General features: G+C 46.9%; 1 protein-coding gene across 6 annotated transcripts in view; it reads right to left on the bottom strand.

Moving 5' to 3' along the window:
- Window positions 1-18,966, bottom strand: part of LOC139266875 (endoplasmic reticulum aminopeptidase 1-like) — a 124,711-nt gene that overhangs the window by 55,271 nt on the left and 50,474 nt on the right. For all 6 annotated transcript variants that reach the window (XM_070884485.1, XM_070884525.1, XM_070884502.1 and 3 more), the window contains 2 exons: window positions 15,867-16,021; window positions 14,659-14,772 (listed from right to left, as the gene is read on the bottom strand). In XM_070884485.1, the coding sequence (XP_070740586.1) occupies window positions 14,659-14,772; window positions 15,867-16,021 (269 nt within the window). The remainder of the gene's footprint in view (window positions 1-14,658; window positions 14,773-15,866; window positions 16,022-18,966) is intronic.

The raw sequence follows: 18,966 nt of genomic DNA, 5'->3' as shown, positions 1-18,966 counted from the left end.
CCATGCTTTCATACGCCTCAGTAAATACGTCGACTATGTCCTGGAGTTCAGCCTCTGTATGTGCGCAGACGCAGGCGTCGTCCGCGTACTGTAGCTCGACGACAGAGGTTGGGGTGCTGTTGGGCATTTTTGTTGCCACCAACTTCACCAGAAGGCTTTATAACACTCCCTAAGCGTTATAAAGCCTCCGGGTTGAAAACCTTGGTGCGTCACCAGCCCTAAAAATGCAATAAAGCAAAAAGGGTAATAGAGCGATTACAAAACAGTAGACTAACCAAAGGAATTCAGATTTGTTTATACCAATCATTTAGATCCTTCGATTAGATCACAGTTCAGCAAGAATTCCTTGGTATCTACCATTGTATTCACAATAAACTTTACGCTATGTTACTGTATCCATAATAAATTTACACTCTGTACCCATTTTATTTGCAGGTTTTGTTCAGTATGGCCACCAACTATCAGTGTGCTCCAAATCCTGATGCATCATTGCATTTGTACAAGATTAACAATAATATTACTATGGCACAATAGATAGATTTTGCAGATCTGATTTTAAACTTGGTTTCATCCAGATGGATCTCTGGAAGGACCCATTCTTCTGAAGTAATAGTGACCAATACATGTAACTGACTGTACAATCCGACCTTAATGGTGTATTCAATGGGAAATGTCTGCCCTAAATGGGTTCTCTTTGTTTGTTCCAAAGTCTTTGTTCATGTACTAATTAATTGAAAGGTTGCTCCGGAGCTTCGACAGATTCTTTTCCAGAAATGTTAACCTACAAACCACAGACCACAAAATACATCAATTTAACCTGAATACATTTTACCTGAATACAGATTTTGGAATTAGTCTTTTAATTTTACTTCAAACAATTTTTTGAGAATATTTTGAGCAAAAACTGCTAGAAGGTCAAGAAAAATATTTCCCCAGTACAGCTGACTGAATGGTATTCAAGTACCTTGGGAAGTAAGGTACACTGCACATTCCAAAATCTGTCACAGCTCTGGGTCCAAATCCAAGGAATGTTATTGAAGAAGACTCAGGTTTTAAATAAAATCTTTACAAAGACAATAAAAGTCACAAAAACAGTTCAATAGATACGTTTAATCATGTTATTGCGAAACATGTATTTTTTTATATTTCAGTTACTTATTTTGTGTTCACCTTCTCCCATTATCTGTAACAAAAACATTACAGCAACAACTTGTATTTATATAGCGCCCTTAATGTAGTGAAATGTCCCAAGGCACTTCACAGGATTATTATGAGACAAAAAATTTGACACCAAGCCACATGAGGAGAAATTAGGGCAGGTGACCAAAAGCTTGGTCAAAGAGTGTCTTGAAGAAGGAAAGAGAGGTAGAGAGGCAGAGAGGTTTAGGTAGGGTAGTCCAGAACCTAGGGCTTAGGCAAAAGAAGGCACGGCCACCAATAGTTGAGCGATTATAATCAGGGATGCTCAAGACAGCAGGAGTAGAGGAGCAGGGGAATGTGGGGCTGAAGGAGATAGGGAGGGCCGAGGCCATGGAGAGATTTGAAAACAAGGATGAGAATTTTGAAATCGAGATATTGCTTAATCGGGGAGCCAATGTAGGTCAGCGAGCACAGGGGTGATGGGTGAGCGGGGCTTGGTGCGAGTTAGGACATGGGGAGCTGAGTTTTGAATCACCTCCAGTTTGCGTAGGGTAGAATGTGGGAGGCCAGCCAGGAGTGCATTGGACTAGTCAACTCTAGTGATAACAAAGGCAGGGATGAAGGCTTCAGCAGCGGATGAGCTGAGGCAAGGGCGGAGACGGGCGATGTTACGGAGGTGGAAATAGGTGGTCTTAGTTATGCAGCGGATATGTGGTCGAAAGCTCATTTCAGGATCAAATATGACACCAAGATTGCGAACATGTAGATTAGCCTGAGACAGAAGTTGGGGAGAGGGATGGAGTCAGTGGCTAGGGAATGGAGTTTGTGGTGGGGACCGAAAACAATGGCTTCGGTCTTCTCAATATTCAATTGGAGAAAGTTTCTGCTCATCCAGAACTGGATGTTGGACAATCAGTCTGACAATTTAGAGATCACGGAGGTGTCGAGAGAAGTGGTAAGGTACAACTGGGTGTCATCAGCGTACATGTGGAAACTAATGCTGTGCTTCAACACCTCAGGTCCCTCACCATTTCTTCTGAAGGCGCTGCTCAGTGCGGAGCTTACGGCTCACATCTCACTGTCGGCAACTAGGTCCATACAGTAGAACCTGGCCTCCAGTTATCTCGGACCCGCTTGTCACGGGGCCAAGACCTCGCTCTACCAAGCCGTGTGGTAGCTGGTGTGCAACGGCCACCCCACGTTAAAAGAGCTCACGTAGAGGCATCTTCCACTCTTCAAAATGAAGTTCGGGACCTGGAACGTCAGGACCCTCATGGACAACCCCAACAGAGACAGACCGGAACGTCGCACTGCTATCATTGCCCGGGAACTCAAGATGCTTCTACGTCGCCGCCCTAAGTGAGGCCAAGTAGGCAAGAGAAGGCCAGCTTAAAGAACAAGGTGATGGTGACACCTTCTTTTGGAAAGATAAACCAGAAGAAGAATGCCACCTCCATGGAATTGATTTCGTCATCAAGAATGAGCTGGTGGGCCATCTCAGAGACTCCCCCTGCGGGATAAGCGAACGTCTCATGACTCTCCGGCTCACCCTAGCCCGGAACCAATGCACCACAGTCATCATCACTTGACACAACAGATGAGACCAAACAGGAATTCTACTCTAGCCTCGAACAATCCCTGTCCCGAGTCCCTACGAAGGACAAACTGATCCTCCTAGGCGACTTCAACGCCAGAGTCAATAAGGACACAGACATCTGGGGAGGCATGATCGGAAAAGAGGGGGTAGGGAAAACCAACACCAGCGGTACCCTGCTCCTGACAAAATGCCTAGAACATGACCGTGTCATCACCAGCATCTTGTTCCGCCAGAGGGACAAGTACAAGGCATCGTGGCAACACCCTCGCTCCAAACACTGGCACCTGCTCGACTACATCATTGTCCGAGCGAGGGACTGCAAGGACGTGTGCATCACCCGCGCCATGACAGGAGCAGACGACTGCTGGACGGACCACCGCCTATTCTGCTCCGTCATTATCAATATAGCCCCAAAGCAGCGACGGCAACAGAAACAATGTCGCAGAAAAATCAACACCGGGGCACTCAAAGTTCCAGTTAATAAAGCCTTATGCAGCCAGCACCTCACTAACAATCTGGCGACCCTCGATGACCCCAAGACCTAGAGTGCCCACAGTACCTGGTCTGCCCTCAAGGCCACCATAACCAATGCCTACAAAGAGACGCTCGGTCACTCAACCAAGAATCACTATGACTGGTTTGACGAGAATGACCAGAAGATCCAGGTGCTAACAAGCCGCAAGCGCAAGGCATTTGTGAATTTAAAGCAGCAACCCAACTCGGGAGTAGCAAAGCAACTGTACAGGCAGCTGAAGGCTGAGGTCCAACAAAAAACACACGACGTAAAGATTGATGGTGGGTGGAGAAAGCACAGGGGATCCAGCAGCTGGTCGACAGCCATGACGTGCGAGGTTTCATCAGCGCAGTCAAGGCCACCTATGGCCCAAACACTCAAGGCCCCACCCCACTGCTGGCCAAGAACAGAGAGACACTCATTAAGGACACCGAGGCAGTCAGGGCACGCTGGAAGGAGCACTTCGAAGATTTCCTCAACCGAGACTCTGCCTTCGACACGAGTGTCCTCGACTCCATCCCGCAGCATGCTACCCGCCACCATCTCATCAAAACCCCAGCCCTGCACGGGGTAGAAAAGGCCATCCATCAGTTCAAGAACAACAAGGCATCAGGAGCAGACAGAATCCCCGCTGAGGCACTAAAGTATGGTGGAGAAGCACTATTGGCACAAATGCATGACCTCAGCTCTTTTATCTGGAAGGAGGAGAACATGCCAGGAGATCTCAGAGATGCCGTAATCATAACCATCTTCAAAAAAGGTGGCAAGTCTGACTGCGGCAACTGCAGAGGAATCTCCCTGCTATCAGCCACTGGGAAAGTTGTCGCTAGAATCCTTCTCAACCGTCTTCTCCCTGTGGCTGAGGAAACATAGAAACATAGAAAATAGGTGCAGGAGTAGGCCATTCGGCCCTTCTAGCCTGCACCGCCATTCAATGAGTTCATGGCTGAACATGCAACTTCAGTACCCCATTCCTGCTTTCTCACCATACCCCTTGATCCCCTTAGTAGTAAGGACTACATCTAACTCCTTTTTGAATATATTTAGTGAATTGGCCTCAACAACTTCCTGTGGTAGAGAATTCCACAGATTCACCACTCTCTGGGTGAAGAAGTTCCTCTTCCTCTCGGTCCTAAATGGCTTACCCCTTATCCTTAGACTGTGACCCCTGGTTCTGGACTTCCCCAATATTGGGAACATTCTTCCTGCATCTAACCTGTCTAAACCCATCAGAATTTTAAACGTTTCTATGAGGTCCCCTCTCATTCTTCTGAACTCCAGTGAATACAAGCCCAGTTGATCCAGTCTTTCTTGATAGGTCAGTCCCACCATCCCAGGAATCAGTCTGGTGAACCCTCGCTGCACTCCCTCAACAGCAAGAATGTCCTTCCTCAGGTTAGGAGACCAAAACTGTACACAATACTCCAGGTATGGCCTCACCAATGCCCTGTACAACTGTAGTAACACCTCCCTGCCCCTGTACTCAAATCCCCTCGCTTATGAAGGCCAACATGCCATTTGCTGTCTTAACCGCCTGCTGTATCTGCATGCCAACCTTCAATGACTGATGTACCATGACACCCAGGTTTCGTTGCACCTCCCCTTTTCCTAATCTGTCACCATTCAGATAATAGTCTGTCTCTCTGTTTTTACCACCAAAGTGGATAACCTCACATTTATCCACATTATACTTCATCTGCCATGCATTTGCCCACTCACCTAACCTATCCAAGTCGCTCTGCAGCCTCATAGCATCCTCCTCGCAGCTCACACTGCCACCTAACTTAGTGTCATCTGCAAATTTGGCGATACTACATTTAATCCCCTCGTCTAAATCATTAATGTACAGTGTAAACAGCTGGGGCCCCAGCACAGAACCTTGCGGTACCCCACTAGTCACCGCCTGCCATTCTGAAAAGTACCCATTTACTCCTACTCTTTGCTTCCTGTCTGACAACCAGTTCTCAATCCATGTCAGCACACTACCCCCAATCCCATGTGCTTTAACTTTGCACATTAATCTTTTGTGTGGGACCTTGTCGAACGCCTTCTGAAAGTCCAAATATACCACATCAACTGGTTCTCCCTTGTCCACTCTACTGGAAACATCCTCAAATAATTCTAGAAGATTTGTCAAGCATGATTTCCCTTTCACAACTCCATGTTGACTTGGACCTATCATGTCACCTCTTTCCAAATGCGCTGCTATGACATCCTTAATAATTGATTCCATCATCTTACCCACTACCGATGTCAGGCTTACCGGTCTATAATTCCCTGTTTTCTCTCTCCCTCCTTTTTTTAAAAAGTGGGGTTACATTGGCTATCCTTCACTCGATAGGAACTGATCCAGAGTCAATGGAATGTTGGAAAATGACTGTCAATGCATCCGCTATTTCCAAGGCCACCTCCTCAAGTACTCTGGGATGCAGTCCATCAGGCCCTGGGGATTTATCGGCCTTCAATCCCATCAATTTCCCCAACACAATTTCCCGACTAATAAGGATTTCCCTCAGTTCCTCCTCCTTACTAGACCCTCTGACCCCTCTTATATCCGGAACGTTGTTAGTGTCCTCCTTAGTGAATACCGAACCAAAGTACTTGTTCAATTGGTCTGCCATTTCTTTGTTCCCCGTTATGACTTCCCCTGATTCTGACTGCAGGGGACCTACGTTTGTCTTTACTAACCTTTTTCTCTTTACATATCTATAGAAACTTTTGCAATCTGTCTTAATGTTCCCTGCAAGCTTCTTCTCGTACTCCATTTTCCCTGCCCTAATCAAACCCTTTGTCCTCCTCTGCTGAGTTCTAAATTTCTCCCAGTCTCCAGGTTCGCTGCTATTTCTGGCCAAGTTGTATGCCACTTCCTTGGCTTTAATACTATCCCTGATTTCCCTTGATAGCCACGGTTGATCCACCTTCCCTTTTTTATTTTTACGACAGACAGGAATGTACAATTGTTGTAGCTCATCCATGCGGTCTCTAAATGTCTGCCATTGCCCATCTACAGTCAACCCCTTAAGTATCGTTCGCCAATCTATCCTAGCCAATTCACGCCTCATACCTTCAAAGTTACCCTTCTTTAAGTTCTGGACCATGGTCTCTCAATTAACTGTTTCATTCTCCATCCTAATGCAGAATTCCACCATATTATGGTCGCTCTTCCCCAAGGGGCCTCGCACAACGAGATTGCCCATTAATCCTCTCTCATTGCACAACACCCAGTCTAAGATGGCCTCCCCCCCTAGTTGGTTCCTCGACATATTGGTCTCGAAAACCATCCCTTATGCACTCCAGGAAATCCTCCTCCACCGTATTGCTTCCAGTTTGGTTAGCCCAATCTATGTGCATATTAAAGTCACCCATTATAACTGCTGCACCCTTATTGCATGCACCCCTAATTTCCTGTTTGATGCCCTCCCCAACATTACTACTACTGTTTGGAGGTCTGCACACAACTCCCACTAACGTTTTTTGCCCTTTGGTGTTCTGCAGCTCTACCCATATAGATTCCACATCATCCAAGCTAATGTCCATTCTAACTATTGCATTAATCTCTTCTTTAACCAGCAATGCTACCCCACCTCCTTTTCCTTTTATTCTATCCTTCCTGAATGTTGAATACCCCTGGATGTTGAGTTCCCAGCCTTGATCATCCTGGAGCCACGTCTCCGTAATCCCAATCACATCATATTTGTTAACATCTATTTGCACAGTTAATTCATCCACCTTATTGCGGATACGCCTTGCATTAAGACACAAAGCCTTCAGGCTTGTTTTTTTAACACCCTTTTTCCTTTTAGAATTTTGTTATACAGTGGCCCTTTTTGTTTTTTGTCTTGGGTTTCTCTGCCCTCCACTTTTCCTCATCTCCTTTCTGTCTTTTGCTTTTGTCTCCTTTTTGTTTCCCTCTGTCTCCCTGCATTGATTCCCAGCCCCCTGCCATATTAGTTTAACTCCTCCCCAATAGCACTAGCAAACACTCCCCCTAGGACATTGGTTCCGGTCCTGCCCAGGTGCAGACCGTCCAGTTTGTACTGGTCCCACCTCCCCCAGAACCGGTTCCAATGCCCCAGGAATTTGAATCCCTCCCTGCTGCACCACTGCTCAAGCCACGTATTCATCTGCGCTATCCTGCGATTCCGACTCTGACTAGCACGTGGCACTGGTAGCAATCCCGAGATTACTACTTTTGAGGTCCTACTTTTTAAATTTAGCTCCTAGCTCCTTAAATTCGTTTCGTAGGACCTCATCCCTTTTTTTTTTAAACCTATGTCGTTGGTACTAATGTGCACCACAACTGGCTGTTCTCCCTCCTTTTTTAGAATGTCCTGCACCCGCTCAGAGACATCCTTGACCCTTGCACCAGGGAGGCAACATACCATCCTGGAGTCTCCGTTGCGGCCGCAGAAACGCCTATCTATTCCCCTTACAATTGAATCCCCTATCACTATCGCTCTCCCACTCTTTTTCCTCCCCTTCTGTTCAACAGAGCCAGCCACGGTGTGATGAACTTGGCTGCTGCTGCCCTCCCCTGATGAGTCATCCCCTCAACAGTACTCAAAGCAGTGTATCTGTTTTGCAGGGGGATGACCACAGGGGACCCTTGCACTACCTTCCTTGCACTGTTCTTCCTGCTGGTCTTCCATTCCCTATCTGGCTGTGTAAGACCAACTCGCTACACGTGCTACTCACGTCATTCTCAGCATCGTGGATGCTCCAGAGTGAATCCACCCTCAGCTCCAACTCCGCAACGCAGTCCGTCAGGAGCTGGAGGCGGATATACTTCCCGCACACGTAGTCGTCAGGAACACTGGAGTTGTCCTTGAGTTCCCACATGGTACAGGAGGAGCATAACACGCGACCGAGCTGTCCTGTCATGACTAAACCCTTCGATAGGCAACAACAATGCTAAAGTTTACTCACTGTTATAAAAGAGAAAAAAGAAAAACTACTCACCAATCACCAGCCAATCACTTACCCCCTTGGCTGTGATATCACCTTTCTGTTTCTTTCTACTTCTTTTTTGCCTTCTCCCTGTAGTTGCACAAGTACGCCTCTCGCTGCCGCTGGGCCTTTTATATGCCTCCGACCCCGGACTCGCGCCTTACCAACTGCCGCAGCCTCTCGTTGCCGCTGGGCCTTTTATAGGCCTCCAACCCCAGACTCGCGCCTCACCAACTGCTGCCGCCTCTCGCTGCCGCTGGGCCTTATATAGGCCTCCGACCCCGGACTCGCGCCTCACCAACTGCCGCCGCCTCTCGCTGCTGCTGGGCCTTTTAGAGGCCTCCGACCCCGGACTCGCGCCTCACCAACTGCCGCTCCACCCAGAGTCACAATGCAGATTCTGTCCACTAAGGGGTACAACAGACATGATCTTCACCGTGCGACAACTATAAGAGAAATGCAGGGAACAGCACCAACCCTTGTACGTGGCCTTCTTTGACCTTACAAAGGTCTTTGACACTGTCAACCGTGAGGGACTATGAAGCGTCCTCCTCCGTTTCGGCTGCCCCCAAAAGATTTTCACCATCCTGCGCCTGCTTCGTGACGATATGCAAGCCATGATCCTGACCAATGGATCCACCACAGACCCAAACCACGTCCAGACTGGGGTCAAGTAGGGCTGTGTCATCGCGCCAACCCTCTTCTCAGTCTTCCTAGCTGCAATGCTCCATCTCACTCTCAACACACTAGAGTGGAAGTAAACTATAGAACCAGTGGGAACCTGTTCAACCAACGTCGCCTCCAGGCTAGATCCAAGGTCCATCCTCCGTCATCGAACTACAGTATGCGGATGACACTCAATTCTGTGCTGACTCAGAGGCCAAACTCCAAGCCATCATCAACACCTTCACCGAAACATACAAAAGTATGAGTCCCACGCTAAACATCTGTAAGACAAAGGTCCTCCACCAACCTTACCCCGCCACACAGCACTACCCTCTGGTCATCAAAATCGACGGCTCGGCCTTGGACAATGTAGACCATTTTCCATGCCTTAGGAGTCTAATATCTGCAAGGGCAGACATCGATGGCGAGGTCCAACACTGCCTCCAATGTGCCAGTGCAGCCTTTGGTCGCCTGAGGAAGTGTGTGTTTGAAGACCAGGACCTCAAATCTGGCACCAAGCTTGTGGTCTACAGGGCAATAGTGGTACCCGCCCTCCTATATGGCTCATAGACATGGACAATATACAGCAGGCACCTCAAAGTGCTGGAGAAGTAACACCAGCGCTGCCTTTGCAAGATCCTGCAAATCCACTGGGAGGATAGATGCACCAACATCAGTGTTCTCGCTCAAGCCAACATCTCCAGCATTGTTCGCATGCCCGACACGCGACGCCTTAAGCAAGTGCTCTACTCAGAAATCCTACATGGCAAGTGAGCCCCAGGTGGGCAGAGGAAATGCTTCAAGGACACCCCCAGTCTCCTTGATATAGAGCCTCATCCCCACCAGCCCCTGGGAATCCCTGGCCCAAGACTGCCCAAAATGGAGGAAGCGCATCCGGAAGGGTGCTGAGCACCTCGAGTCTCGTCACCGAGAGCAGACAGAAACCAAGCACAGACAGAAGAAGGAGCTTGCGGCGAACCAGGCTCCCCACCCACCCTTTCCTCCAATCATTGTCTGCCCCACTTGTTAAAGACTGTAATTCCCGCATTAGACTGTAGTCACCTGAGAACTCACTTTTAAAATGGAAGTCCTTCTCGATTTTGAGTGACTGCCTATGATGATATGATGATGATGCTTTCGGATGATGTCGCCAAGGGGCAACATGTAGATAAGAACTAGGAGGGGGCCAAGGATAGATCCTTTTGAGACACCAGAGGTAACGATGCAGGGGCAGGAAGAGAAGCCATTGCGGGTGATTCTCTGGCTAAGGTTTGATAGGTAAAAATTGGACCAGGCAAGTGCAGTCCCACCCAGTTGGGCGATGGTGGAGAGGCGTTGGAGAAGGATGGTGTGGTCAACTGAGTCAAAGACTACAGACAAGTCAAGAAGGTCGAGGAGGGATAGTTTACCTTTGTCACAATCACAAAGGATGTCTTTTGTGACTTTGATGAGAGCCTTTTCGTTACCACGGCAGGCGCAGAAATCGAATTGGAGGGATTCAAACATGGAGTTCTGGGAAAGATGGGCAAGGATTTGGAGAGGAAAGGGAGGTTGGAGACAGGGCGGAAGTTTGCAAGGACCGGGGGCCCAGAGGGTTGTTTTTTTTGAGGAGAGTTGTGATGACGGCAGATTTGAGGGAGAGGGGTACAGTATATGAGGAAAGAAAATCATTAACAATGTCAGCTAACATGGGATCCAGACAAGGAAATTGGGTGATTACCAGTTTGGTGAGGATAGGGTCAAGGGAGCAGGAAGTGGGTCTCATGGACAGGATGAGCATGGATAAGTCATGAGGGGAGATCGGAGAGAAACTGGAGAAAGATGTGAGGTCAGGGCTAGGGCAGGGGGGATCCTTAGAGGAAGTTTGGCCCGGTGGGTTAGGAGAAGGAAGGCAAGAGGCAGAGTCAGCCAAACGGATTATCTTAATCTCAGAGACAAAGATTTCCATGAGCACCTCACATTTATAAGAAATAGGAGCAGGAGTAGCCATTTGGTCCCTCGAGCCTGCACCGTCGTTCAATAAGATCATGGCTAATCTGATCATGGACTCAGCTCCACTTCACTGCCCGCTCCCCATAACCCTTTACTCCCGTATAGCTGAAAAATCTGTCCATCTCCATCTTAAATATATTCAATGACCCAGCCTCCACAGGTCTCTGGGGCAGAGAATTCCATAGATTTACAACTCAGAGAAGAAATTTCTCATCTCAGTTTTAAATGGGCGGCCCCTTGTTCTGAGGCTCTATCCCCTTGTTTTAGTTTCCCCTATGAGTGGAAATATCCTCTCTGCATCCATTTTGTCGAGCCTCCTCATTATCTTATACGTTTCAATAAGATCACCTCTCATTCTTCTGAACTCCAATGGGTATAGGCCCAACCTATCCTCATATTGTCGGAGGTTATGGTGGAGACTGGGGAGAGGGGTTTAAAAAGACTGTTAGCAGCGAAGAATAGAAGCTGGGGTTTATCTTTACTTTCTAGAATGATTCTGGAATAGTGAGCAATTTTGGCAGACGAGAGCAGGACCCAATAATGCTTTACGTGGTCCATATCTGGCAGTGAATGATTAAACCAGCTGTCCGCCATATCGGTTCAAATCTGCGTCCCTTGGGCTCAAGGGAGCGAAGATCAGGGCTGTACCAAGAGGAACAGCCAGGGTGAGAGAGATTAACTGTTTTAACAAGGAGTAGGGCATCAAAGGTGGTGGTGAGGGTGTGATTGAGCAGAAATGTCATGGTGAATGGAGGTCCAAAGGTTGGACAGTTGGGTGTTCATAAGTGCAGTTGTGAGAGAGTCGCAACAGAAAGTCAAATTGTGCAGACAGGAGATTTGCACAAACACAAGGGGCCCGAACTTGGTCAAAGCTAGGGCCATGCCCACTTCTCGGCGGTCCCTGGGCGAACGTACCCTTTTGCCGCCTGCTGCCACTGGGGCCAGTCGGGAACGAGTTTCGCCGCGGTTGTGTCGGCGGCAGCGGCAACGAGCGGGAGTCGGCGGGCAGCGGGGACAGTGGGCGCTAGGTGTAGGCCTCTCGACTCGGCAAACATCGGAGGCCGTGCACCGCGCATGCGCGAGACTTCGTTTTTTTAATGTCATTTCCTCTGGGCGATGACATCACTTTTGCCGCGATTGGGGCTGATGGCACAGCTGCGCATGCTCATAAAAGCTGTGCACTCACTTGCACCTGCCAGTTGGAGAGGGGTCAGTTTTGGAGAGAGAGATACAACTTCATCATCAGCCATCCATCTAGGAAAGTTATAATGAGTGCCAAAAAAGCTTCCAAGAAGTCTGATGGAGCCAAGCCCAGAGCTCCCTGGTTTAATGAAGACGAGCTGGAGGAGCTTATATCTGAGGTGGAGCGCCGGTAATAAAGACCTCACTCCATCACCCCAATAGTGACGCATTTGGGGGGAGATTGGTGAGACCGTGTCCTTAGCAGGCAACAGTGAATGATGCAACAATGGGGTGGCGTCAGCAAGAGTAAATATTTATTGTTGCACTCCCGTGCAACTCCAAAAAGGTTGTGTGTCAGTTGTGTGTGTGTGTGCGTGTGCGTGTGCGCTGCATGAGCAAAAGGAGCAAAGGCTGCAACGTTTCTTTCTGCAGAAGAAAAGAACACCTAAGGCAACAAGCCCGAGTGCCACAGGAGGGAGCCCAGCAGATGTCATCGAGTTGAGCAGCCTGGAGGAACGTGCCTTGCCATTGGTGGATGACCGCCGCCGTGCCACCACAAAGGGTGATGCAGATCCCGTGCTAGAGCATGGTAAGCTTATACTAAACTTCGGTCTGCGTTACGCTTATATCATGAAAGGTCATGCAATGTTAAGTCAAATGCCTTTTAACGCACTGTGTGTCGGCCATTAATGGTGTGCTCATGTAGCAATGGAACTTCTTGAAGAATGTGAAATGTTACGGCTCACATGTCAGCTTGACCAACCCCACCTCCCCCCCCAGATATACACTGAAATGTTGTCCTCTACTTGCAGATGTTGAATTGGACAGCACCGAGCAATGCTCCCCATCCACCTCTGGCACACAAAGACCGAGTGTGACACCATCGTCTCCCACCCAAACGTTGTCACCAGCCCAACACACCAGCTCCTTCCTCCACCATCGCCCCCACCTCCCAGATCACCCACATCCATTTCACCAACCTCCGCCACCCAGGAGTCACGAAGACCAGAAGGGAGAGGAGGGAGAAGTGCCAGTCTTCGAACCACTTGAGGTCGAGGAGGTGGAAAAGGAGGACTCCAGCCTCCTGACATGTGTGCCACCTGTCCGGCCAACATCGGTATCAGGGTCCGACTTCTTAGGATTCGAGTCAGATGAAATAGGAACAAGTGCTGGGAGGCGCAGAGTCGTGCCGGAAAATCCACCAAGCCGCAAGCACCCACGGTGATGCAACAAGCCGATGAGGATGGAGGGTGGCATATGGACACTACCCGGGATGTGCAGTGCTGCAACACTCTGAGCAATTCTCCCTGCCACCCGATTCACAGCCAGCTCAGACCAGCTTTTGCCAGTGGTCCTTCTGGCGGGTGGGAGCACGATCTTAGGGGATCGTGCACAAGGAAAATCCCTGTTTTTGAGGCTCCAGCACTTCACCGAGGAATCTCCTGCCAGGCAGGACCTGGGCGGCACGTGAGGAATCTTTAAAAAAAAATTTCGGACAGAACCTCGGCAGAACTCTGACCAAGTTCGAGTCCAAGATTTTTACATTTAAATTTTGTTTAAACCCTTATCTTGGATGTTATAAATCTTAGTTACTGAGAAGAAAATGGCAGTGTGAGAAAGTCTGGTGACCAGATTGCAGAGTGATAAGTTTACATAGGAAAAGCCCATGGTAAATGTTGGTATAGGTAATTATAAAAACATCACACTGGGAAGTCAAGTCACGCAAACAGGAAGTGCACACAGACGGAATATTTTTAATAAGGTAGATAACATTTCATGTTTATAGCTGTGAAGAATGAGTGAGTGAATGGCATGACTTTCAGTCGCTATACTGCTCCAACTATCAAATAGCACAAGAAACTTAACTGGGTTGTAGAGAATGTATGCACCTCCCTCTCAGGACCTGAATATAGCTGAACTACACTAGCTGAAATGAGTAAACAAAAAACATCACCAAGCATCTCACGGCAGTGTCTTTGGCAAACCTGGAGAAGAAACCAAATTTCTACACATTCTATAAAACATCTCCCGGGTTAAACAGGAGCAGCTATTTCTTTTTATTTTAATGTTGCTTCATTTTCACTGTTACATCTCCTTGTGAAAGACACCAGTGCCTGGCTAAAACGCAGAAGAGCAGGAAGGTAACCTGCTTTCAAGCTTCTATCACCTTTGGTTTAGCTGCTAAAAGGTATAGTCGGGCAGATTAAGAAAATTCACATTTAAGGTTTTGCTCATGCTAAGCAATAACTAGCGGCCCACATTGTTGGAGGAAGCTAATCAGGATCCCTCCACGTGTAAATGACAAGCTTAAATCTATCTATCTGTCACTACTCAGTAGGCACATTGGGACACCACCACCTTGAGAGATAACACTCCTGCACCTGAAGCAATGTCCCATATATTGAATGACTTGTCTATGACCTTATTGAATTTCCTCAAGCTACAGCAGCTGGAATTAATGGTTTAGCTGGTCTAGTCAGCCAAAGTTAGTGTGGGAAGCTTAGTACAAATCATTAATTACAATCTCTATGAACGGATAGAATTAACCACGATGTGACAATGGCTCTTATAAAGGCTTGAGCTAGTTTACATTCATCAAAGAAAGCTTATCAATACTTACAACTTGCAGTTCCGGATGTGTGATGTTAACTGAGATATATTCCATAAATTTGGCAAATCCTTCATTTAGCCAAAGATCATTCCACCACTCCATTGTTACCAAGTTGCCAAACCACTAAGAGAAATATTTTTACAAACATTATTAGCAACCAATATATTCTCCTGCTGCCTACACAGACAATATTTCAACACTATCAATCAGTAAGCTTACACAACACCATCTTTAGCATAACCCAGATTAGTAGATATTTTTTCAATACATTTCGCAAAGAGCAATATGGTGACATAGTACTTTGGAGTACCAATAATTGATGCCCCGTGGTAGTGAGACCAAGGATTGATTCCCCTGCTCTCTCGAGTTCCAAATCTGTCACGTGCTGTCTAAGTGTTCTCATAGTGATGGAGTGAACAATCAGAGGGGAACACATTCCTGAGCCACTCTTTCACACCTTGGTGGCTGATTAAGAGCTGCAATAGCAGAGGCCGAGGGACTGGCTCCACATCTTTCCTCTTAGTCACAGGCATTAAGAAGACAAGGAGGGGAGCATAAATACACTCAAAATTACCGAACAAAATGCACTAAGCGACCAATGATAATTCCATTTGGGAGTTTCGTCTGTCTCTCCGAGGCCGCCACAACCCTGACCCACTTTCCTGCGCAAAGGTGCGTTACTCATACGTAGCAGGCTCCTGCCAGCAAGTGGGAGTCTGCCTGTGACACCAAGGAAACTCTGGCATCAGGATCACCACGACAGCTTAACAAGAGGCAGAGAGAGGTCTTAAAGGAACAGAAGACAGCAAGAACTGCAGCCTTGTCGTCCTTGGCAGAGAATGAGGCTTAATGAGCAGGGGCAATATTGGAGGGAAAGGACGCCTCCACGAAACCCATTGCTGCACTTGGGGGCATTACCACAGCTCCTCCAGGTCTACCATCACCCTCCACTAGGCAGTCCTGGGCAACAGTGTTAAGAAGGGTGAATGGGAGGGAAATGGGACAGGAAGCCATGTTCCACATCACCCCGTGTGACAGTCATGGTGGGGAGGAAGGGGGAAAAAAATCCAGCTTGCAACGTGGAGGCCGTGGCATGTATCACCACCCCATTTTCTCGCCATTTCTACTTTCAGGTGGGATACTGGAAGCATGTTCAGCCTGGTAAGTCTTTAATCTTCAAACACAGTTTCAAATTTTAACTTAGTGCTATTCATTACTTGATGAGCCAGTTCATGTGCTATGATCATGGTGATCCAGAGTTTGTCAGAGGCTGAAGAGATTTCAGGGTTGTAAAGCAGGGCTGATTCTCTGTAGGTGGTTAGGCCCCAATTCTCCATAGCCCCAGACTGAAAGTCAGGGATTGCAGCTAAATCTGTAGGGAAATCAGCAGTATTATAAAAAGAAAACAGCACAAGCAGGCACAACTAGTGCCTGAATATTAAAAAAAATTAACAAGTATATCTTAATCAACTTGAAATGATTTAGCATTTTCATTTTGTAGCTAGTTTTGGAAATACCTGCATATATGTCCAGATTGTGGCACCTTTTCACAGCATTTATCACAAATGTGCGTTATAAATGTTTCTGAATATTGTTCCTTTCATGTAATGTTCGGAGCTGCAGTTCTATTTCTTTTTACAATATTTATTTTGAACATATGCCAAATAAAAAATACAAATCCGTATTTGTAGAAGGAGAAAAAAATACAAAACAGATGGGCATATTAAGAGCATTAAGGGCTGTTGGGAGTCACACTTTACTTTGAACTCTCAGTGTTCCATCTCACTCTTTCTCCATACACTACAGTAAGCTTTTACAGTTAACCCCTACAACTTTATCACTCACTGAATCCCCAGATTGAGTGCAAAGAACACAAGAACATAAGAATTAGGAACAGGAGTAGGCCATCTAGCCCCTCGAGCCTGCTCCGCCATTCAACAAGATCATGGCTGATCTGGCCATGGACTCAGCTCCATTTACCCACCCGCTCCCCATAACCCTTAATTCCCTTATTGGTTAAAAATCTATCTATCTGTGATTTGAATACATTCAATGAGCTAGCTTCAACTGCTTCCTTGGGCAGAGAATTCCACAGATTTACAACCCTCTGGGAGAAGAAATTCCCTCTCAACTCGGTTTTAAATTGGCTCCCCCGTATTTTGAGGCTGTGCTCCCTAGTTCTAGTCTCCCTGACCAGTGGAAACAACCTCTCTGCCTCTATCTTGACTATCCCTTTCATTATTTTAAATGTTTCGATAAGATCACCCCTCATCCTTCTGAACTCCAACGAGTAAAGACCCAGTCTACTCAATCTATCATCATAAGGTAACCCCCTCATCTCCGGAATCAGCCTAGTGAATTGTCTCTGTACCCCCTCCAAAGCTAGTATATCCTTCCTTAAGTAAGGTGACCAAAACTGCACACAGTACTCCAGGTGTGGCCTCACCAATGCCCTATACAGTTGCAGCAGGACCTCCCTGCTTTTGTACTCCATCCCTCTTGCAATGAAGGCCAACATTCCATTCACCTTCCTGATTACCTGCTGTAGCTGCAAACTAACTTTTTGGGATTCATGCACAAGGACCCCCAGGTCCCTCTGCGCCGCAGCATGTTGTAATTTCTCCCCATTCAAAAAATATTCCCTTTTACTGTTTTTATTCCCCAAGGTGGATGACCTCACATTTTCCGACATTGTATTCCATCTGCCAAACCTTAGCCCATTCACTTAACCTATCTAAATCTCTTGCAGCCTCTCTGTGTCCTCTACACAACCCGCTTTCCCACTAATCTTTGTGTCATCTGCAAATTTTGTTACACTACACTCTGTCCCCTCTTCCAGGTCATCTATGTATATTGTAAACAGTTGTGGTCCCAGTACCGATCCCTGTGGCACACCACTAACCACCGATTTCCAGCCCGAAAAGGACCCATTTATCCCGACTCTCTGCTTTCTGTTCGCCAGCCAATTCTCGATCCATTCTAATACATTTCCTCTGACTCCGCGTACCTTTATCTTCTGCAGTAACCATTTGTGTGGCACCTTATTGAATGCCTTTTGGAAATCTAAATGCACCACATCCATCGGTACACCTCTATCCACCATGCTCGTTATATCCTCAAAGAATTCCAGTAAATTAGTTAAACACGATTTCCCCTTCATGAATCCATGTTGCGTCTGCTTGATTGCACTATTCCTATCTAGATGTCCCGCTATTTCTTCCTTAATGATAGCTTCATGCATTTTCCCCACTACAGATGTTAAACTAACCGGCCTATAGTTACCTGCCTTTTGTCTGCCCCCTTTTTTAAACAGAGGCGTTACAGTAGCTGCTTTCCAATCCGATGGTACCTCCCCAGAGTCCAGAGAATTTTGGTAGATTATAACGAATGGATCTGCTATAACTTCCGCCATCTCTTTTAATACCCTAGGATGCATTTCATCAGGACCAGGGGACTTGTCTACCTCGAGTCCCATTAGCCTGTCCAGCACTACCCCCCCTAGTGATAGTGATTATCTCAAGGTCCTCCCTTCCCACATTCCCGTGACCAGCAATTTTTGGCATGGTTTTTGTGTCTTCCACTGTGAAGACCGAAGCAAAATAATTGTTTACAGTCTCAGCCATTTCCACATTTCCCATTATTAAATCCCCCTTCTCATCTTCTAACGGACCAAAATTTACTTTAGTCACTCTTTTCCGTTTTATATATCGGTAAAAGCTTTTACTATCTGTTTTTATGTTTTGCGCAAGTTTACTTTCGTAATCTATCTTTCCTTTCTTTATTGCTTTCTTAGTCATTCTTTGCTGTCGTTTAAAATTTTCCCAATCTTCTATTTTCCCACTAACCTTGGCCACCTTATACACATTGGTTTTTAATTTGATACTCTCCTTTATTTCCTTGGTTATCCATGGCTGGTTATCCCTTCTCTTACCGCCCTTCTTTTTCACTGGAATATATTTTTGTTGAGCACTATGAAAGAGCTCCTTAAAAGTCCTCCACTGTTCCTCAATTGTGCCACCGTTTAGTCTGTATTTCCAGTCTACTTTAGCCAACTCTGCCCTCATCCCACTGTAGTCCCCTTTGTTTAAGCATAGTATGCTCATTTGAGACACTACTTCCTCACCCTCAATCTGTATTACAAATTCAACCATACTGTGATCACTCATTCCGAGAGGATCTTTTACGAGGAGATCGTTTATTATTTCTGACTCATTACACAGGACCAGATCTAAGATAGCTTGCTCCCTTGTAGGTTCTGTGACATACTGTTCTAAGAAACAATCCCGTATGCATTCTATGAATTCCTCCTCAAAGCTA

The sequence above is a fragment of the Pristiophorus japonicus genome, chromosome 1 (genome assembly GCF_044704955.1).
Source record: "Pristiophorus japonicus isolate sPriJap1 chromosome 1, sPriJap1.hap1, whole genome shotgun sequence".
In the NCBI taxonomy this organism is placed as follows: domain Eukaryota; kingdom Metazoa; phylum Chordata; class Chondrichthyes; family Pristiophoridae; genus Pristiophorus; species Pristiophorus japonicus.
This window is presented reverse-complemented; position numbering and strand designations above follow the sequence as displayed.